Source organism: Gigantopelta aegis, chromosome 7 (assembly GCF_016097555.1).
Source record: "Gigantopelta aegis isolate Gae_Host chromosome 7, Gae_host_genome, whole genome shotgun sequence".
Classification (NCBI taxonomy): Eukaryota; Metazoa; Mollusca; class Gastropoda; order Neomphalida; family Peltospiridae; genus Gigantopelta; species Gigantopelta aegis.
Window position 1 is genome coordinate 28,905,570 of NC_054705.1, and position 23,534 is coordinate 28,929,103.

Below are 23,534 nucleotides of genomic sequence, written 5' to 3' on the forward strand. Positions count from 1 at the left end.
TAAATATTATATATATATATATATATATATATATATATATATATATATATATATATATATATACTAGTATATATATAATAAAAGGAAACAAGTGTACAGTATATATGTATTTAAAAACAATTTTAAGAAATAATATCCTTTTACATATATATTTTCCCCTAATCACTTTTATCTGTACCCGTTTGTATAATATAAAATGACCATAACTATCGGTAGTGTGGTTTTGTTTATTTTATGCCAAAATTACTTCATTTATGGCTTTAAGTGTATTGACAAATGCCATTTCCAGCTTTAAGGAATCACCATTGATTGTGAATCGCAATCAACCTGTTGATAAATCTTTTGTTTCAGGATTGTCAAGACGAAACCACGTTTATCTCAACTATCTGGGGACCAACCTGTGACGGACTTGACCTCATCGCGGAGGACTGTCGCCTGCCAGAACTTCGTGTTGGAGATTGGCTCTTCTTCGAGAACATGGGAGCTTACTCCGTGTGTTTGTCGACGTCCTTCAACGGCATGCCTCATCCTTGGTGTTACTTGTATTGCACCGAACAGAGCTGGTGAGTAACCTACTTAGGGCCGAATTTACAACCACTGTTTAAGACTTACACGCGTGTAACTACATACATTTACAATTTTAAAACAGTTGCGTTTAAGAAAAACGGGCTTCTTTCACTGTGGATTTTAGCTTACAAGTATTGCGATAACACACTGCATTGTTTGCTTTAATCCTAGGCACAGTATTTTAGTATGCTTCCCCAGAAGATGGCTATATTATTATACAGTCGAACTGTTGAGACTGGTTTTATCTGTGTTTTAACTTCTCAATAGTTTTAGCATTATTTTATTATTTTATATTTTAACATTTCAGCACCCAATAACACAAAAACTCAAGTTTTATCCTAATAAGGCAATTCCAACAAGAGGGACAAAATGTGGTTTTTTTGTGAGGGCCGAGGTTTACCGAGGCCTTTACAAAAACATTTTGTCCCGAGGGTTGGAATTGCCTTATCTATACCTCACAACGGTGATTGATTCCTTTTCTTTCCCATTTAATTACAGTAACAAAACATTAATTTTGTGAGCTACAGTTTGAGTTTGTTTATTGTAGAACGATTCATAAACATTTCTTCCTTTAATCATACGCGGAAAAATATAGTCCACATTATGCAACGACATAAAAATGTAATAACTTACCAATAAATATAAAGTTAAATATATTAATATGTTTAAATATTTTTAAAACAATGATACAACGTTAAATGGCAAACAGAATTCTGAAAAACATGAGTTAGGACGTCAATCGTTGTAAAATATGCGTTATGGTGTCACGGCGTATGTAGAAATCGTCTAGCCCTCGGGTCAGACAGATTTATCTAGCCCTAGTGTTAGACAGACTTTTCTAGCACCGTGCAAATGCTGGATAACCCTGTCCAGTGGGCAAGAAAGTTCTCTTCTGTTCTGTTCTGTTCTGCATCCAAGAACTGCCATAACGTTGATCAGCTAATTGATTGACACAATTGACCCACTGCTGGAGGTATGTTACTGAGAAGACAAGAGCGGTACCACTAAATCAGGTAGGGGTGTACAGGACACATTACATAACCCAATAAACAGTTTTGTCTATCCAATGGGATGTCTGTTTTATGGGACGTCTGTTGAGGCCCATTTTGTAATAAACGACCCCCATTTTGTAATATGTACCCATTTTGTAATAAAAAACTACCCATTTTGTAATATGTACCCATTTTGTAATAAAAAACCGACCCATTCTGTAATAAACGTAGGTACCCATTTTGTAATAATAAATAGGTGCCCATTTTGTAATTAAAAAAATGCCCATTCTGAAATAAAGGCTTAAAACGTCAGATTACAACATAGGTATAGGCCTTTGTTTAATATATACAAAGTGAAATAATATTAAACTTTGTGTTTAGATTTATTTCGATGGTCGATGGTTCGCCTGGGATACGAAATTTCTAACGCTAACCCCCTAAATATACATTGTTTTCTTGTTCCAACCAGTGCTATTCGGTTGGGGTATGAAGAACCAAGTATGTTCTACAGCTGTGTATCAAAAATAGTAGCTTGTGTGGGTAGTCTGTATCATAATTATCGGAACAGCAACAGCTGATTAAAATACTTTGTGATGTTAAAGAAGCATACATTAAAGATTTAATTAATATTGATAAGTATATTAGTTTGGCATAAAAATTATAAGTTAAGGCACTCTCTTGTCTAAAAGCATACTAGTTGTCACTTTTCTTTTATACTGTGAATGTAATACTTTTGTGCATGTAGGTAACATTTAGTTTATATATTTCATTGTATTATTACCTAACATGAAAACCAAAAGCGTGTAATTGATGAATATAATAATTGAATTCTCTTGTGCGTTTATACATACTGTGTATATATGCTGTGCTAATAAGCTTACTAATATGGAGAATAGTGGTACTTTCGGTGATCATATCACCCTGCAGCGAGCTGCGCAACTGTTCTTTGTGAACATTTTAATATTTTCTAGTCTCGGACCTCATGCAACAACCTTACTATCTCCCTCAACTCATTTTAATCCAGCATTGCCAATAATCGTTCTTGGTTATATTGCTGAAGGTCACGGGGAACATTACGTCAGTATAAGTAATTCAGCCGAAATAGTTCATGAAACTATACATCGTTTACAGTCTGACGATGATTCTATATTAGATGATGATCACGAGTATCCTTCTCTTGTAACACATTCCACACCAGTAACTGACGGTGATACGGAATGTCTAATTAGCAACACCGGTATAATTAATGCATCTAACAAAGGGGAGTGCGGTGACGGACAGGCTTTACCAAACGAGATTTTAAAGGAAATCATTAGATGGTGTATGTATGATGACTGTCACATGCTCGGAACGTTTAATAGGGTATCCACTGGGCTTAGAAAACTGACAGAATCTTTCTTACCAGAAATACATATTGACGATTTCTTAGCTGAACGACTGCGTTTATGTGGCGCACTTGAAAAAGTTATAAGTGTTCAGAAATTAATTAGAATTGCGGGTGAAAACAGTGAGCTTGGCCTGAGAATACGACAGTTATTCTCACAAAACCGCAGATGGTACAGTGCCTGGTTGGTTGTTTCCGCGTTATATTTTGGGAAATTTATCATAAGCGATATATTTTGGAAATGATCGAATTTCTTACATTTTTAAATTCAATATACTGGTGGTTACGATCACTAATCACTAATCCTCTAACGACATCCTGCTTCTGCATAATAATAATGTTAGAATAAGTTGTATTGGGAAAAGAAAATTATAAATTTTACGCAACCAAACGGACGCTGTCTCTGTCTCTGTCTCTCGCTGTCTCTGTCTCTCTCTCGTCTCTCTCTCTCTCTCTCTCTCTCTCTCTCTCTCTCTCTCTCTCTCTCTCTCTCTCTCTCTCTCTCTCTCTCTCTCCCTCCTCCTCTCTCTGTGTTTGTGTGTCTGTTGTTTTGTCTATCCGTGTGTGTGTCTGTGAATATATATTTTTGAAAACAGGGTTTTTTTCCCATGAAAAGTTTCATTATTCAAGGAGAACTTTTCTTTGTTAGAAACGATGACAGTTTGGTTTTCTTTTCGCAACACAGGTCTGTCTGTTTCTCTCTCTCCCTCACTGGTTCTCTGTATGTCTCATTCTATCTGTATCTCTGTCTCTATTGCTTTCTCTGCATATATGTCTGCCTGTGTCTGTCTGTCTGTCTGTCGGTCGGTCAATCTCTCTCTCTCTCTCTCTCTCTCTCTCTCTCTCTCTCTCTCTCTCTCTCTCTCTCTCTCTCTCTCTCTCTGTGTGTGTGTGTGTGTGTGTCTGTGTGTCCATCTTTGTATTTAGCTGTGTGTGTCTCTGTGAATATATAGTTTTGATAACGGTTTTTTTTTCATGAAAATTATAATTATTCAAGGAGAACTTTCCTTTGTTCGAAACGATGACAGTTTGGCCAACAACTTTCAGTTCTTTTTGCAATACAGGTCTGTCTGTCTGTTTCTCTCTCTCCCTCACTGTTTCTCTGTATGTCTCATTATATCTGTATCTCTGTCTCTGTTTCTCTCTGCTTATCTGTCTGTTTTTCTCTCTGCTTGTCTGTCTGTCTGTCTGTCTGTCTGTCTGTCTCTCTCTCTCTCTCTCTCTCTCTCTCTCTCTCTCTCTCTCTCTCTCTCTCTCTCTCTCTCTCTCTCTCTCTCTCTCTCTCTCTCTCTCTGTCTGTCTGTGTGTCCATCTTGGTATTTATCTGTGTGTGTCTCTGAATATATAGTTTTGAAAACAAGGGTTTTTTTCCTTCAAAAGGTTCATTATTCAAGGAGACTTTCAGTTCTTTTCAAAACATACGTTTATTTTTCAGTGAATTCATACATTTATAATAATATTTTGTGTTGACTTCAGGAGGAATTACCTGTATATGCTTATAATGTATGTAAAAAATAAACCGGTTTTGATACACAATGTTCCTTATCGAAATATTATTAGCACATTTAGGAATTAACTTAAATAGTTCCTATTGTCATGCATAAGGGATAGTTCATGTTCCGTTACTACGATTTAACATTTCCTGACACTTCTAGTGTCTCACATGGTATATTTTTAATCTATGGGATCGTTCAATTAGTTGTGCAGCAATTTATTCAAATACTAGTACATCAAATCTTATTCAAAATTCTGTAATATTATTACACTGTGTATATTTAAAATGTTCATATTTATGGGATTATTAGCAAATGTACATAGAAGTTTAGAAAGAAATATATATATATACCTAATATTGCCGGTAACCATAACAAAAGAAGAATAAAAATAAGAAAGGCAAGTGTGGGAAATCACTTTTGACGGATACTAGTTTAAGTGTATTTCAGCTTAAGTAGTTGTCGATTAAACCCACTGTTTTTAATCAGCTGCTACGGCTTTTACAACACATTCGTGTAAGTTACTTTCTCTTACACATATCTATACTTAGATTATAATGTAACAGTCGTGGCGTAATGGGGGGGGGGGGGGGGGAGAAGGAACTGGTTGGAACGGCAAAAAGCCCAATTGATGTGTTCACCGAGGAGGTTCTATCCTGTTACCCAAGTCCCCCAGGCGAACGTTCAACCGATTAAGCTAGATCCCGCCCCGATCATGATAGATAATACCACACGATGGGTTACGAAAAACAGCAAGGATATTTTATGTGCCCTTTTCCATAGTCAGGATAGTACATACCAGGGCTTTTAGTATACCAGTTTTAGGGTACTGGTTGGAACAGACAAAAAACCCAATTTGTGTGTCCACAGAAGTTCGATCCTGCGACACAAGCACCTCAAGCGAGCGGTCTGGAGTAATGGATGAACGGAAAAACTGAATAGGTTCACTTACAGAATCACCTTAAGACATATTTGTACCCCTGACGAACTCCCAACCACTGAAAAAAAATCTAAACACAAAGTTTAAAATTATTTCAATTTGTATATATTTAACATCTATGTCGTATTCTGACGTTTTAAGCCTTTATTACAGAATGGGCATTTTTTTAATTACAAAATGGGTTCGATTTTATTACAAAATGGGTACTTATTACAAAATGGGTACATATTACAAAATTGGTCCTTTATTACAAAATGGGCCTCAACAGATGTCCGTCTTTTGGGAGGCAACCTTCTTGATCGTAAAAAAAAAAAGCAGAAGGCAAAATTGCACTATTTCAATTTTATTGTAGCCATTAACAGCTTAATTGAAGAATAACGGTGAAACTCACTGTTTGGTGTGTAATTGAGGCTGGTTATGACGCCTTGTTTATAAAATTATGGTGAAAGTGTTAAAGGGACATTCCTGAGTTTGCTGCAATTTTTAAGATGTTGTCGACTAACAGAGACTTTTTGACGACTGTAATTATATATAAAATATATTTTTCTGCATAAAATATTAGTGGCCGTATATTAAACGTTTTTTTTTTTTTATCGTTCTAGTATTTGTACTAGGTTAAATTTCATTTTATTTCCTAAAAAGGATTTTTTCGTACGTACGAAATTATTTGAAGACAAAATCCTGTTTGGGATTGTTACAAATATTAAGACGACCAGAAACACATTGAATATACAAACACTGATATTCTAAACAAGAAAATATATTTAATGTATAAGTTTAATCGTAGAAATATTTTATTAGTCGGAAACATCTTACAATGCAGCAAACTCGGGAATGTCCCTTTAACATGTAGCATTCAGTCATGTATTAATAGCATAGCTGATGTGTATTTTTATGCTGGGGTGACCTTAAAGATTCATTCATTATTAATTTCAGTCCATATTGTGACGCCTTGTTTATAGAATTATGGTGAAACTGTTGCCATGTAGCGTTAGTCATGTATTAATAGCATAGCTGATGTGTATTTATGTGGCGCGGTGTCGTTAAAGAATCATTCATCATTAGTTCCAGCTCACATTGTGACGCCTAGTTTATAGAATTATGGTGAAACTGTTGCCATGTAGCGTTCAGTCATGTATTAATAGCATAGCTGACGTGTATTTATGTGGCGCGGTGTCGTTAAAGATTCATTCATCATTAGTTTCAGCTCACATCCTTCAACCCATGTGCTACATAGCATAGATGAACAATGAATATTAATTTTGCAGGTTTCAGTTATATTCAGACTAGACGAAACCGACAAATAAGGATTCCTTCAATGACTGTCCCAATTCTCAAGATAGACACAGACATATTTTACTCGACCTGTGATCAGACAGACACGTGTTAGTATCTCCTCGCAACTTTGATCGAATCTGTGATTATTTATGCATAAGTTCTGTTTTCTTGGCAAATAATTATTTATAAATAAAACAATTTTCTGTTTTGTCTCATCATTTATTGCCTGCTGTTGAGTTTTTATTCTTTCATAGTCTGTGTAATTTGAACGACAAAGACGTAATACGTGATCAGGGCCGGATCTCTGCACAATGCAAAGTTGAATTGTCGTTTGGCAAAATCGTATTTGATTCCATGAATCTCTATCTAGTACCTCGTCTATAGGAGGACAGCCACTCCCGATGAGATCCGTTACTGGACATTTCACCCCCTTGCACTGTCAAAGGGAGGACTGCCACTCCCATGCTACTAGTAGTTTATTAAATCAAATCTAGCACCGGACAGAGCTCATTCGATTATGTACAGCTGTGATGATATGCATTCATGAATCGGCGTCACATCAGTGATGATAGCAGGTGTCCTGCCCCAAAGGTGGCACCACAACTGGCATCTGTCATAAAATATATATATATATATATATATATATATATATATATGCAAGTTTCACCAAAGAAATTTAAAAGTATGGACAAGTTTAAAATGCGGAATAACATCAGCCATAATTGGTCAGAAATTAAATTAGAAAACTACCTGCTCTGCACATTTCTAAATGTAAAGTTCTTGTTCCGGCTATCAGTGGGGCAGTAATTTAATTTAATTATTTCCGTACTTTGACCATTTTATTTTCATAATATACTTTATTATTACATAGTAATTTTATTCCTACAAATATAATACAAATGTTTTTTCTCCGTCTGGCTTGTACATTAATATTATTATTATTATTAATTATTGTTGTTATTGATGTATGTTTGTTTGTTTTTATCTGTTTGACACCAGTCTGTTTGGTAATATGCAATAAATTGAATTGAATTGAATTGGTCATTGATAAACTACTCCAAAGATAAGCTAGGAGATAGCATTCAACATTTGTATGGTTTTAATTTATTTTAAAGTTAACCTGTAAATAATGGGCATCACTGACAATTTTGGGTCTAGTATGTCTCTATGTTTTTGTTGGGTTTTTGTTTTGTTTTTTGTAGCAGAACGTTTAGTTATAAAATGTGATTCGACTTCTCTTGTCCTGTTCAATGGAGTTACAAATGTAGTATATGGTTTTGCAATATATAAATTGTTCTTCTTTTCTGAGTTTGTTTTAATGTGAATGTAAATGAATTTACCTCGTTTCTTGAAAAATAATATAACAAGAAGTTCGTAGTTCGCTAGATGTTGTTATTTCAACTCCAATATGAATATTATTACAAAGACAGTTTACACCATTGGAAAATAATATAACAAGAAGTTCGTAGTTCGCTAGATGTTGTTATTTCAACTCCAATATGAATAGTATTACACAGACAGTTTACACCATTGGAAAATAATATAACAAGAAGTTCGTAGTTCGCTAGATGTTGTTATTTCAACTCCAATATGAATATTATTACACAGACAGTTTACACCATTGGAAAATAATATAACAAGAAGTTCGTAGTTCGCTAGATGTTGTTATTGCAACTCCAATATGAATATTATTACACAGACAGTTTACACCATTGGAATATAATATAACAAGAAGTTCGTAGTTCGCTAGATGTTGTTATTTCAACTCCAATATGAATATTATTACACAGACAGTTTACACCATTGGAATATAATATCTTCTTATGTATAAATGGGATGTAGCCCAATGGTAAAGCACTCGCTTGATGCGAGGTCCGTCTAGGATTGATCCCTGTTGGTGAGCCCATTGGGCTATTTATTGTTCCAGCCAGTGCACAATGACACGTAGATCAAAAACCGTTGTATATGGAATGTTACAAAATGTCCGAGCAACATTAAAGAAACTTTTTTCAGGTATAAATGAAGTATTTGAAGTATAAATTATTATTTAGGGAATATATGTAGAATGTAAGATATGGCCACTTCTTACTCTAGGCGGCCATTTTCATGGCCATCTTGGATTGAAATGATGATGCAATAAGTCAGTTAGCAAGAGGTCGATATAAATTAATTCCTTGGCCCATAAAATTCATTCAATAACATAAAAATATATTTCAAGTTTGTGTAAAATGCGATAAATTATGATTTCCTGGTTATAAATTACGATTTGCTTATACATTGGCGGCCATCTTGGATTACAATAATGTTGGAATGCCTTAATTAGCTGGGAATAGTTGAAATTGAATTCCTGGTGAAGGTTAACAAATGCATTTCAGTTTGTGTGATTAAAAGTAGCTATATATTGACATACAGATAACCGTTATTACATTTTTAGAAAAATACCCCCTCTGCAAAAACTAATTTTCTGACCGTAAACTTCTCTGCAGAAAAGTCCATCATGCTGTTTTGAGATCCAGATACATACACCTATAAAAAAAAATATAGTTAAGTTTGGTGCCCTCGGATGGTACCAATTGGTCAAATATGGGGTCTCGGCTCATAGACTATTTGTTAAGAGCTTAAACTTCCAACTGTGGATCTTGGTCGATACAGCAAACAAATATCCTGGCGGATGTCAAAAACAGCGGTCCTGCACGACGGATTCATGGCACAGACACACAAGCATGTCAGGAAGGTGTTTCTTGTCACATCATACAAATCCATCTAATGCAGACCTAGATCTTTTAAAGTAGGGAGCACATGTAAACTGTGCCGTGTGGCCAGGACAGGTCATTTGACCACCAATCAGCTGCATAAAGCAACAAATGACCATTAAGAATACAAAATGGCGACATCTGGTTATATGTGAGAAAAAACATCCATCACGTCTGTTTGAGGACCCGTCAATTCGTGTGGGTGTTGTGTTTTTTACTGCTAACGTTGACATTACGAATACAGCTGTTGCATGCCAACACAAATGATCTGTTTTATACATTGTTGACGTAACACGTTTTATATTTTGATTGTTTTGTTAAGACGTTTTATTTGATGCTACGGTGTTTGACACATGAACGGACTCGATTAGAAATGGACAGCAGGTGCCGTGCAGGTGCTTATAAAACGTTTAAGAGTCCAGACTCTTTAATGACGTCACACGCATACACTTCGTATGGCGTTGTCATGACATTAAAGTCTCAGACTCTATTAGTTTTGATCTAGAATTTAAAAGTTTTATAAGCACCAGGCCTGGTACAATAACTAATTTAGTGCTTTCAGATTTAAAATAAACTTTTAATATTAATAGAAGTAGTATGCAGGTAAAGCTAGCACATATTTTATTTCAAGAAATATTTGTGTTAGACCTTCTAATTGGTTTTACACAGTACGTATTCTCTATATACTCCTTCCCAGTCTAGAGCTCCACGCGGTAAGACGTGTTTGTTTCGCGTGTGCACACTGCACGCGCTTTCGTGTGCTCGACTTGGAGGTCCTTCATTTCGTAGTTTTTGTCAGCGAAATGAAGTTTTCTACTGGGATGTATGCAGCCATTGGAACTGATTGAACGCTGGAACGCTTCTCGTTTCGACAGCCTGCACCACCAGGTTGGATTCTTTTTTAGCGAGATTCCTTGCCTCCACGTCATTTCTCCGTCTGACTGTCGACTTGGGTTTTTTTTCGTGACTCGTATGACGGCCATTCTGCAGAACGCCACGGTTGTTCGCGTTTAGTCTCTACATGTCCGAGCCTGTCCTAGCAGCACTGGAAGATTGACCGCCCCACTCTAAGAAGAAATAGGAAGCGGGGTCGGCCCCTACTACTCTTTTTCTAGACTTTACCTTACTTTATAGTGATACCATCTCGTATCCTCCGGAGTCGGGCCCGTCCGCACCACTATACCAACCCATGACGACTGGACTATACCCTAGTCTGATAATCTCTCTCGTTCAGACGGATCCGGCTTCTCAAGATCTGTATTTCAGCACAGCACTACACCTTCAACGTCTATCGACTGTCAATCTAGGGGTTTTCTTGACGGTATGCAACCCATCTCGTCCCTTTAAGCTGTGCACCCAAACGGCCTTAACGAGGCCACTCGCGTGGACATATCGATCGGACTTTAAACTTTTAGATCTGCGTTCAAAATTTTATGTCGAAATTACTTCTTCTTTTTTTTTATAATATTATTAAATAGTTCGATCCTCTCTTCTTTCTCTTATTTAATTTTGGACTGTCCTTCTAAAATGCTCCAAATTATATAAATATTCGGCCGAGCAGTCAATTCTTTTTTATTTTTGGCTTGTAACCTTTTTTTATTTTATTTTATTTATTCTATTAATTGTTTTACTAATTGCTATTTTCAAAATTCTGCCCATTTTCGCCCCCCCCCCCCCCCCCTCCATCCCGAGTCAGGCCACCGATCTTATCGGAGGTCGGACTCGGGATGGGCGTGTTCGAAACCCTAGTGGTATATGGGCACGTTAAACTAGTTATCATCATCATCATCATCTATATACATTATATTAACACAGCATAGTTTTTTTGTAGAAATGTAAATAAAGGAACAGAAGTCGGAAGTTGGTAATGTAGGTTCTTGATTTTACTTTCCAACATAAAACATGATTTAATAAGTTGACAACATGGTGATACAGATAAAATATGTCTAAGCTCTTAGGTGAACGATATAGTTGACACTGCGACTGAGACACCCCCCCCCCCCCCCCCCCCGGGAATGATAGCAGCGCTGTCATTCTTGGGTCCCCGTTTTGGATTCTCTGTATGATCTCTCCTTCTCGGTCTGGGGCGGGACGTAAGATCGATCCCCGTTGGTGGACCCATTGGGCTATTTCTGGTTCCAGCCAGTGCTCCACAACAAGCGAGTGCTCTACCACGGGGCTACGTCCCTCCCCGAGGTTTAGCGAGTGACAATGAAAATTATAATGATACGAAATGGTAGCAAGTTTAATATCCTATTTATTACCCATAATCAATCTTAATTTATATCACTCAACTCGTTTGGTTGACGTTCCTGTAAGGTTGTAGTTTGCCAATCTATGACGTCAACGTAACACTTTGATATGCACCAAGATGTGTTTAACCATATGGGTAATAAAATAATATTATATGACCAACATACATTAAAAAGGTTGATTTTAAATGTGTTTGATATTATAAATGTATCCGCAATGTAGTCTTTCCACGTCTAATTTGCGTAGCAAGGGACGCTTGGATATGACATTTTTTCCTCTGTTTTACGGTGGCATTGAAGTACCGTCACCAGTAGTCCTTTCCACAGGGAACGTCGTTTCATACTATAGACTTTACTACAAGTTATTTATTTCTGAGCCAATTGTTTTCAAAATGCACACAAAAATAGTATTGTTTTGTTATTTCCAAAACACTGTTTTTCTTACGTCAAACGAAACTGAAATTATTTAGAATGAAGATCTTTATAGGAGGATGGCACGGACTATAGTCTGTGTAACATGTTTCTCAGCTCAGGTCAGGTCAGGTCAGGTCATAGGGCTTAACGTGCACATTCAGAACAAGCTGTTGTAGCACACGCCTGTCATGGGTGCAGGTGTCAACTTACGTTAGCTCCTCTGTCCAAAACAGGAGAGGGTTTGGAGTGGGTGGAAGGAGAGACCGCCCATGCTGGCTGGTGCAAGAGAGCACCAGTAGCCCGACCAGGGTCGGTAGCGGGCGGTGATATTTGCGGTGCTATTGAAATTTGAAAGTCCCGTAGGATTAAGTCCAAAATGTACAAGATTGCACAGTTTTCATGAGGTAATTTGGCGCATCGAAAAGAAAAGGAGATATTCGAGTAATTGTGGCTTAGTTCGCCGAATTGTAGCTCATGGGATCGTCCAGATTTTCATGTATTCATAGTTTACTATTCAAATTGTCATTTGTTATTTGAGTGTTTAGTTTATATTTAAACAGCAGATAATTGTCAAAATTTAGGTGGTGCTGGTTTTTGTTCATAAAGTTGAGAATGAAGTACCCCCTATTTTTGTGGGAATAGTTTAAGTGGTTAATCCAGAAACATCATGCAAAATGTAAGTTTATTTTAAATGCCTAAATTTGTAGTGTAGATGCACTTCGATTCCTACACGTCTAATCTGTTCAGACATAGGATAATGTATAGCTGGTATCCATGCCTAACCAATTTAACGTATGTAATCTGAAAACCTTTTCTTTAAAAATAACCTAAAGTATTTATTTCAGTGATTTTCTTAACGTTTATTAAATTCACAAAATGCGAAAATAGCCCATTTCACATCAGATGAAATCATAAAATCTGCTTTATCACAATCTGCTATTCTTGTGGCTATTCTCGTATGAAGCACTCATTCCGTATGGTGTCACTGTAAGACAGAACTAAGCCCCATAACAACGTTAAGCACCTTAAAGGTGTATACCACCAAAACAAATCTCATAGACGACTGTAGTAACATGTGGCTGAAACGTCTACCTGCAGCGTATCAATCGACGTATACATTATACACCACAGATATAAATACTACCACCCCTCACCCTTAAAGTGAATCAGAAAAAATTGGGGGTCAAGCTGCTCATTTCAGAGATATCAGGTAGTGTCTATCACTACCCTAGTTCCATACAAATTTTGAGTACTTTTTTTCACAGATACCCCACACGTTTGAAACACAAGGCTACTTGACACAGTCATACCAGATGAAATAAAACTGCATACATTTTTTGCCAAGATGAAACTTTTTTTTTTTTTTTACAACCAACACACTCACATTTATCACCAATCACATGACTTGTGGTATTAACTGCTGTATCAAAAGTTGGGTGCACCTCAAACTTTGACCCAGCCGGAAGTTATTTGGTTTAGTACTACTTAACATAGTTGACTATTAATGAAGTGTTAATTATTTTTATCTTCACACCAATGTACACTGTAACAAAGCTTTCAGTTGTATTTATTTATTATAAAGGTTTTTTTACAGAGTAATAAATATATTTCCTTTGGAAGGAGACTCTTTAAACATCAGATACAAAATTTAATGTAGCTTAGAGCCTTATAACATCAAAATCTGGCATTGTATATGTTTATTTAAAAATTGTTATTTGTTTGCAATTTATAGATGTATGACAGTAACAAATTGTATAAAATTGTGTAACATAGTGAAGCTATTTTATACAACATTGTAACTGGTATGCATGATCATGTAAAGTCAAAACAAATAACAAACAATTCTTTTAATAAAAACAATACAATTAATATACTGTAAATCCTTGAACAGAAGCCCAGACTTCTTATTTTTTTTCTTGAATAGAGACCTGGGGCCTAATTCACTAAACTCTCACAACTTTACGATACCGCAATGCAATGCTAAAAGACTTGCAAAGAGGATGCTTTGTTGTCTAGCAGAGCCTAAGAGACCTTTGTGAATTAGGCCCCAGGGCCCCGTTCCACAAAGCAATTTTAGCCCTAAGATCACCTTAGGAGCATAGCTACCATATGCACTTAAGGTGATCTTAGGGCTACAATCGCTTCGTGGAACGGGGCCCTGGCCTCTATTCAAGGCAGATTTCTATTTGTTTTGCATGCAAAATTTTCTAACAACCTTATTGTAAGGTTACGTTCTAATGTAAGCTAAGAAATGAAAAACCCTTCACTTTGTAATATAAATGTTTGAAGTTATAAAAGAGAAATGACCAGCATAATGTTGTCAGGCCTCCCAGCCACTTAAAATATAGGAAATATAGCAATTTGCATACCAAAATATAGGAGTTTTATAGAAATTTTGAGGTCAAACATAGGAGTTTTATAGGAATATTTAAGTCAAATATAGGAGTTATATAGGAAAATTTGGACTGATTACCTTGATTATAGGCATTTTACACGGATTTCTAAAAACCTATACATTACTAATGGTATGTTCTTACCTTGCATATGTACACAACATACCATCTACTACCTCAACAATTATATACCAAGGATTGCCAGCAGTCCATGCCTATATCCAGGATACTTTGAAAGTTGGTGCATCTTGTATCAGTAATACATCCTCCTCACCTCATCAGGTGAGCAGGATCTTGATTGGCACTTGATACAGATCTCCCACATTCAAAGCATCGTCTAAATTTCTGACAGGCGGGTTGCCTTTCACTGCGAATATAACTCGGTAACATATTTTATTCATCAGCATTTTGGCAAAGCAATCAAGTCAAATATAGGAAATGAATCTCCATATAGGAGTTTTATAGGATCCTATAAAAATATAGGAAATACAGGAGGTCTGGGAGGCCTGTGTGGTCATTAACCTGACAAAGCTAAAATAGTAGAAGTTGGCCTTGATATCAAAGCAAGCAGGATTCTATTCAAGGCATGCCTTTCACCAAGGATACATATCCTTTATCCTTATCTTCAGCCCTCTACATGCGACCGTTTTGGTCAAATAAGCAACCTTTTTTTTTCATTTGACAACTAAAACATTTGAAACTATCTATATGAAAAATAGAAGTAGGCACCATCTGGCTCTTAGATGGGGAAAGTTAACATAGAGCGCTGATCTTCCATCATATGGACATAATTTTCTACATTATACTGAAGGAAAATATTCAGTTTTTCACTTACATCATCCAATCACAATTCAAACATCATCCAATCAGAATTCAAAAAATCGTCTAAGAGTTTGTAATTACAAATAAATACACACATCACTGAATATAAAAGGTAATTTTGTTTGTTAAAACTTCAATGATGTTTTTGTCAAAATCTTCTTCCTAATTCTTGTAATCGTTGATCGTGGGATCCTGCCTTGGCACTGTGTGTTTGTTTTTATTTCACCACTCGTTTTCCGACGTTAGAGTGGGCAGGAGGAGCGGTCTGTGGGCGGATGATTTTCGGAAACTGTTGACAGAACCATTCTTCGAACTCCTCTACCGTCATTTCGACAATTTTCTCCCGACAGAACTCAATCGCTGCGCTGATGTCCGGACTGCAGATCTCCCACTCACGAATTGTCTCGAGGACTTTGAGAAACTTGTAAACACTCTGTTTACTCGTGTTCTCAACCTGTAAACAGATACCGAAAAAAAAGTTTCAAATTCGTCAATGAATACCAATACAGGAAATGAGTATTGTTTTATTAAGTGTGTATTTTCTGTCAAACAGATGGTAAATGTCATATTTGGTTTGGAGGTTGACAGAAAAACACCCAGACAACTTATATGCATTAAACTAATTATAAATAATTGTCCACAATATAACCTGCAAGTCCATTTTAACCGTTCTGACTATTTTTCCTCTTTTGATATGCACTACTGACAACCACCTTTGTACTCAGCAATGCTCCACCTCACAAGGATCTTTAAGCACTTATATCCAGTCCACTACCGTAATAATACTAATAATAGTATTACATAGCAATAGTAATTGTAATAATAATAATAATAAAATGAAATAAAATATGATAAGTATGAGATAATGATATGAAACAAGGTAAATGTTAAAGTGACTTAATAAAATGAACCTACATGGTGTCATGCTGTCATATAATCAACATAAATAACTATAAAGCTAACAGGGCTCAAACTTAACAATTTGTCTCCCACGACAAGTTTTAAAAGAATTGCCATGGGTGAAACAGTCCACTGACAGCAATTTTGAGCCTGCCTATGGCAAATTTTTTAAAAGTGACATATGTAGCAAACAAACTTGACTGAAAGGCTATCTTGTTACATGTAGACATCTTTTAAATATTGGCAGATAGTGTACACCAGGTGTATACATTTCACCATTGTTGAGGAGCTTTGCCGACGGCACAAAAGTGCCATCGGTGATACTCTCTACCTACGGCAATTTATATCTCAACGACGACAATTGCCGTCAGTGTCATCGTTAAGTCTGAGCCCTAAGCTAACAAGACTAAAAGGGTTGTAAGTCTATAACATAACACATAGGACAAATACGATCATATATCTTGGAACTTTAGAGCAAAAAAAGTTAGTTTTGTTAAATGACACCACTAGAGCACATTGGTTTATTAATAATCAGCAAATGGATGTCAAACATTTTCTAATTTGACATAGTCTTAGAGAGGAAACCTGCTATTTTTCACATTAGTAGCAAGGGATATTTTATATGCACCATCTCACAGATAGGATACCACATACCATGGCCTTCGATTTACCAATCATTGTGCATTGGCTGGAATGAGAAATAGCACAATGGGTCCACTAACAGGGATCAACACTGATCAGGTTAGTGCTTTACCACTGGGCCATGGAGCTTTAGAACAACTGGTATGTATAAAATGTTATAATTTACGGATGTAATAACTAGTGGAAGACCGATCTTCTTCTTTCATTTTGAAGATAAAACTTCCAAACAAGTAACACAGTAGGTTTACATGGTTTATCAGTGAATATCTCTACAGATTTGGGTGGGACATTCAAGGCAAAGCTGAAGAGGTTTTCATTACCAAACACAAGGGATATTCATCAACATACATAAGTGTTAAGTGTGAGTGTAATTGAGTTATTTATTATATTACTACATAGCAAATATTATCAATTACTAGAAAGTAGGAAACAATGTAACAATAATGTAGACACGATGTTGTGACCCTCATATTGTCTTGTTGAACACTGAACGGATTTCACAACTGTCCGTGTTACACATGAAAATGCAATTTTATTGGCGTATATTAGGGATGTACTAGTATTGGAATAAAAATTATACTGATGAAAAGAAATAAAGGAACACATCAATTTGTAGACCAAATTTAATTCACTACTAGCGTAGTAATGTCTGTATTTCATACCAAGTTGTAACGTGGGATTGAATGTCTGTAGTGTTGAATGTGCTGCCTATATGTTCCCAGTCAACTTCAGACAATATGAATTGATTTTTGATGCAGTCATTGTTTCTTGTTGCTATCTGTGTGATCCTTTTATTTCTTTCCATCAGTATATTAATTATTTGCTTGCTGCTTAAAATCATGGGGAAAATAATATCTACGTAGTCTCTGCCACTGGCAAAATGAATGAAGTGTAGGTGTATGGGTGAATACACTACACTTTAAACATGTTGACGTCCATTACACAAAATGAATGAAGTGTAGGTGTATGGGTGAATACACTACACTTTAAATATGTTGAGGACCATTACACAAAATGAATGAAGTGTAGGTGTATGGGTGAATACACTACACTTTAAACATGTTGACGTCCATTACACAAAATGAATGAAGTGTAGGTGTATGGGTGAATACACTACACTTTAAATATGTTGACGTCCATTACACAAAATGAATGAAGTGTAGGTGTATGTGTGAATACACTACACTTTAAATATGTTGAGGTCCATTACACAAAATGAATGAAGTGTAGGTGTATGTGTGAATACACTACACTTTAAATATGTTGAGGACCATTACACAAAATGAATGAAATGTAGGTGTATGTGTGAATACACTACACTTTAAATATGTTGAGGTCCATTACACAAAATGAATGAAGTGTAGGTGTATGGGTGAATACACTACACTTTAAACATGTTGAGGTCCATTACACAAAATGAATGAAGTGTAGGTGTATGGGTAAATACACTACACTTTAAACATGTTGAGGACCATTACACAAAATGAATGAAGTGTAGGTGTATGGGTGAATACACTACACTTTAAACATGTTGACGTCCATTACACAAAATGAATGAAGTGTAGGTGTATGGGTGAATACACTACACTTTAAACATGTTGACGTCCATTACACAAAATGAATGAAGTGTAGGTGTATGTGTGAATACACTACACTTTAAACATGTTGACGTCCATTACACAAAATGAATGAAGTGTAGGTGTATGGGTGAATACACTACACTTTAAATATGTTGACGTCCATTACACAAAATGAATGAAGTGTAGGTGTATGGGTGAATACACTACACTTTAAATATGTTGAGGTCCATTACACACAAATGTCATGCATTACATGCAAACCAAACACTGAAATCAATACTGTGCAGTTTTTAGGTAACTCATCTCAACAAACTGGTGCGCAATGAATGAATTATTAAATGGATTGATGGATGGATTGATGGATGGATGGAATGATGGATGGATCAGTTGATGGATGGACATATGGATGGATGGATAGGTAGATATTAACCAACACCACAGCATAACCAAAAGGATGGATGGATGATGGGATGTAGGGATGGATGGATGGATGGATGAATGGATGGACATATATATGGACGGATGGGATGAATGTATGTATGTTTACCAACACACTATTTTTACCAATAAATGAGCAGCATGAAGTAATAATAGATGAATGAATGAATAGGTGGGTGATTGGGTCCGTCGATAGATGTATTGATAGAAAGGATGTATGCATGTATGGGATGCATGGATGGATGGATGGATGGATATATGGATTGACTGATGAATGGATAGATTGGATGGATGGATGGATAGATGGATGGGATGGGGGTGGGATGGATTGGGATTTGATAGGATGAATGGATAGATGGATAGACTGATGAACGGATATATAATGGATGGATGGATAGATGGGATGGGATTTGATGGGATGAATGGATAGATGGATGGATTAATAAATGAATGTTTACCAACACCTCTGCATAACCAATAAAAGGTCACACCCAACAACCCAGCACACTGGTTAAAAGTGACAAACGGTGCTGTTTAACACAATAGTGTGCAGATGAAGAGGTCAGAGCCTGTTTAACACAATAGTGTGCAGTTGAAGAGGTCAGAGCCTGTTTAACACAACAGTGTGCAGTTGAAGAGGTCAAAGCCTCGCAGTGGAATTATTACCTGAGCCAGCTGGACTTTGACAGACTTCCGTCTACATTTCGGCTAAGAATAAAAATGGCCTTTGAATATTAAAATGTAATTTGGTTGAAGTAAATTAAGTTTTTCCTCTCTCTACCTTTTGAAAACCAGTGGAAATACAATTTCTTTTCTTTCTTGATCTCACATCAACAAAAGATCTTAAAAGTAAGTTAGGAGCATTACCTGTGCTGGGTTCGTATGTTAACGTACCAAGGAATATATGTACTGAGGAAAAGAAATAAGAGTAAGGGTAAGTAGCAGAGGCAGATCTGGGTGGGGAGCAGGTGCCCGGGCCCCCTTACATTTTGGGACAGTTATAATTTTATTATATATTAATTTGCATTTTGTTACCTCCCCCAAAGTTCCCTTGGCATTCCGCCACCGAGTAATCCATCCCAAACCCTCAGTCCATAGTGTCACGTTATTGGCAATCGCTTTAACACTACTCACATTCAACTACTGACACATTACAATTTCTATGCTAGTAGTAACTTAAATTTTGTCTACAATTGCAAGTTTTCCCTTACTTCTTTTCAACAGAGTATACAAACACATGTATTTTATGACTCCTTATCAGATTTTAAGCTACAGTTATCTGCTGCTAACGCGCGGTTATTTCAACACTTGGTCTAGAGAAGGAGAAACCTGCTGCTGGCATATATAGAGAATACTGCCCGAGTGTTTTGTGATATCATAATTTATCAGCACGATTTTTATACTTTTATCAACGAGTGCTGATAAATTATGATATTGCAAGACACAGGGGGGGGAGGGGGGGGGGTGTATTCTTTTTATCATTCATTATCGTTCTTTGCGACAATGTCAGTAATTTGGGTTGAATGTCACTTTATTTGGCAGCGGTAGACTCGTTAACTAGCAGAACGACAGTTGCTTGACGTCACTAATGACGCTGAATAGCGCTGAAACATACACAGTGACCTAACAAAAGAAGTGATATCTCCTGAGGAGAATATCACAGGAGATATCGCAAATTATAATACCAGCGATATCTCCTACAAAAGCCTTTAATGCATCATAAATGTTACTCCTACCAAAAAGCAGCAAGGTATTTTTAATACACATTTTCTCAGACAGGACAGTACAGACCATGAAGTACACTGGATGGGATGAGAAAAAAACCTAGTCCATGAAAGACGAGTGCTCTCACACTGAGCTACATTCTAGGGAACATTTTGTTTTCAAAATTTTGATAAGCAATATTTCTAGTCAATTGAAAATTGATTAGCAACTACTGTTTAATGTTGGGGTACGATGTCTGAAACTTGTGTAACGAATCGCGGCGCAATACTGAACAAAATGTTCCCTGCATTCCACATCTTGTTAAACAAGAAAGGTGTAGTAACACCATATTCATGTTGTAGGATAGCAATGAGACCAAACAATATCCTGCTTACTGGAAAGGAAGGAAATGTTTTATTTAACGACGCATCCATACATTTTATTTACGGTTATATGGCATCAGACATATGGTTAAGGACCACACAGGTGCCTGCTTATTGTAACGTGATGATATATACTAAAACGCAAAAGAAACGCAGGTTCTCATTAAATTGGATATAAAATATTAAAAAAACAAAACGAAATGAAGATTTCAACATTTATTTTGGAGCTACACCAATTCGGCACACATTGGTGTTGGAAATGTTTGATTGAATTCCTTTTTGGCTATTGTTTCATGTCATAAAGTAGGGTGGGGGTCCATGTTAAAAATGTGAAAGAGACGACCTGTAGCATTGTCAAAGTCAGTATCGCGTGTGACCACCCTGGGCATTCAAACAGGCAGTGCAACGTCTCCTCATTGAGTTGACAAGCCGTTGAAAGAATGCCTGAGGGAGTGAGTTCCATTCATGGACCAATGCTGCCTCCAGCGCCTGCATATTCTGAGGTTGTCCGCGAGCCTGAAGGCGACGTCCGATTTCATCCCAGACGTGTTCGATAGGCGCCATGTCCGGTGATAAGGCTGGCCACGGCAACGTTGGGATGTTGTGCTGAGCCAGCAACGCCTGTGTTGCCCTGGCAGTGTGCGGCCTGGCATTGTCTTGCTGCAGCAAGCGCACACGTGGGTGAGCGGCAAAGAAGGGAACGACGTGATTGTTGATGACGTCATTTTGGTACACGGCGGCATTAACGCGTTGTCTGAACACATGAAGTTGTGTTCTGTGGTTGAATGAGAACCCACCCCACACCATCACACTACCCCCGCCCCATCGGTCGGCCTGCAGAACGCAGCAGTCGGAGTAACGTTCATGTCGACGTCGCCATACTCGGATTCGGCCATCAGCGTTGGAAAGATTGTAACGGCTCTCATCAGTAAACAGAACTTGTTGCCACTGGCCACGTCGCCATCTTTGATGTTGTTGCGCCCACTGTTGACGTTGTTGGCGGTGCCGAGGGGTCAATATTGGTCCCACATAAGGACGGCGGTTACGGAGTCCTGCTGCCCTCAGACGGCGTCGGACGGTATTGGCGGACACTGGACCACGTGGACCACGCACCTGGTGAGCGGTGTTAGCTGCTGGCAGCATCCGATTCCTAAGGTGGGTCACCCGGATGTACCGGTCTAGGGCTGCGGTTGTCACCCTCGGGCGGCCGGTGCGTGGTCGATCGTTCACAGATCCAGTGATTTGGTGACGTTGAGAAAGGCGTGCGATTGTCGAAACATGACATCCCAATTGTCTGGCTACAGCAGTACGGGTCTGTCCGGCTTGCGCCATCCCTCGCTGGAGTTGCGTCAGTCGCGGCATTTTTAAAATGTGATTCTGTTGTCTGTCACTACTCAAATTGAATTTATGCGATTAAATCCAGGTGTGTAGGCTTTATAAGCATTTCAATGAGTGTGTTTTGAGAATTCGTGACGTCACACAGGTAATGAAATTGACACGCAGGTGGGACTGCGGTGTGGGTGTGTGCCATGTCCTTTAACACAGTTGAGGTTCAATTCCACCAAAGATACTGCTTTACAAAGTGCAATTCTTTCGCATTTTCAGGACCTGCGTTTCTTTTGCGTTTTAGTATATGTCACAGTAAAATGAAACTTGAGCAACTACAGATAAAATGTATATAAATATATTGCACATTCTTACACTGATAGTCTTAGAAAGAAAATGTATTTAATATGTCATTCTAATCATTGAAATGGAATTATTCATCTGAAATATGTCATTTAATCATTCAAATGGAATTATTTGTCTGAAATATTTTACAATGGCAGCAAACTTAGGACAGTCTCTATAAGAATTCATGACAATGTGCCTGTAAATACTGTACAAGTTCAGGAAATTTAGTGTTCACAAAGAGTTTGACTGGTACTATTATGTCCTATCATATCACATTCATTTAACATTAGGTGCAAAAACTGGTCTAGTAAGTGACCGCGAGCGCTCATACTCCTGAACTTGCATCAAATATTACAAAACAATTATTAAAAATAAATAGAAGTCCTCACCAAACCAAAATTAGCAAGCTTCTTGAGAATTTTTTTGTAAAACCATTTTTCTTTCAAAGCTTCAGGAATGCTGGATACCAAGTCTGTGTACCTAAAATTAATTGAATAATCTGCTGATAACTAGGCTAAATATCTGAACATTGTTAAGTATTACACAGATGCTGGAAATGCCATGTAGTTAATCATTGAACTGATAGGGGGAGGTGGGTAAAGCTTTTAGAAAATTGTGGCAGCATAAACAAAATTACAATTGATGACATCAAGCCATTTCATACATTTGTTTTAATTTTTGTGGTTTATTACAACTACATTATTGTTTTGTGATTTTGATAATTTATTACTATAAAAATCATTGCAGGGGTCTTCCAAAAACAATGTGGTGTCACAGACTGACCTCCTTTACCTGCTATCCAAAGTAAAGTTGGGGGTTTGGGGGGGGGGGGGGGGGTTTACTGGCCCAGAAATGTGTATAATGTCACGGATGGGGCCCTGAATCACTGTCTTACAAATAATGTTGAATATAAATGATATTAAAT

At 37.1% G+C, this 23,534-nt stretch overlaps 2 protein-coding genes across 4 annotated transcripts in view; one reads left to right on the top strand and one right to left on the bottom strand.

Annotated features, from left to right (window-relative positions):
• LOC121378016 (ornithine decarboxylase-like) overlaps window positions 1–6,862 on the top strand; it is a 79,196-nt gene extending 72,334 nt beyond the window's left edge. Inside the window, exons 10-11 of the mRNA XM_041506114.1 lie at window positions 352–563; window positions 6,645–6,862. Of these exons, the coding sequence (XP_041362048.1) occupies window positions 352–563; window positions 6,645–6,666 (234 nt within the window). The 3' untranslated portion in view covers window positions 6,667–6,862. The remainder of the gene's footprint in view (window positions 1–351; window positions 564–6,644) is intronic.
• Window positions 6,863–14,124: 7,262 nt separating this feature from the next.
• The window catches only part of LOC121377521 (coiled-coil domain-containing protein 60-like), a 42,589-nt gene continuing 33,179 nt past the window's right edge, over window positions 14,125–23,534 (bottom strand). For 2 of the 3 annotated variants that reach the window (XM_041505546.1, XM_041505545.1), the window contains 3 exons: window positions 22,999–23,089; window positions 19,515–19,556; window positions 14,125–15,742 (listed from right to left, as the gene is read on the bottom strand). In XM_041505546.1, coding sequence (XP_041361480.1) covers window positions 15,506–15,742; window positions 19,515–19,556; window positions 22,999–23,089 — 370 coding nt within the window. In that variant the 3' untranslated portion in view covers window positions 14,125–15,505. The remainder of the gene's footprint in view (window positions 15,743–19,514; window positions 19,557–22,998; window positions 23,090–23,534) is intronic. The other variant, XM_041505547.1, reaches the window with a different exon arrangement.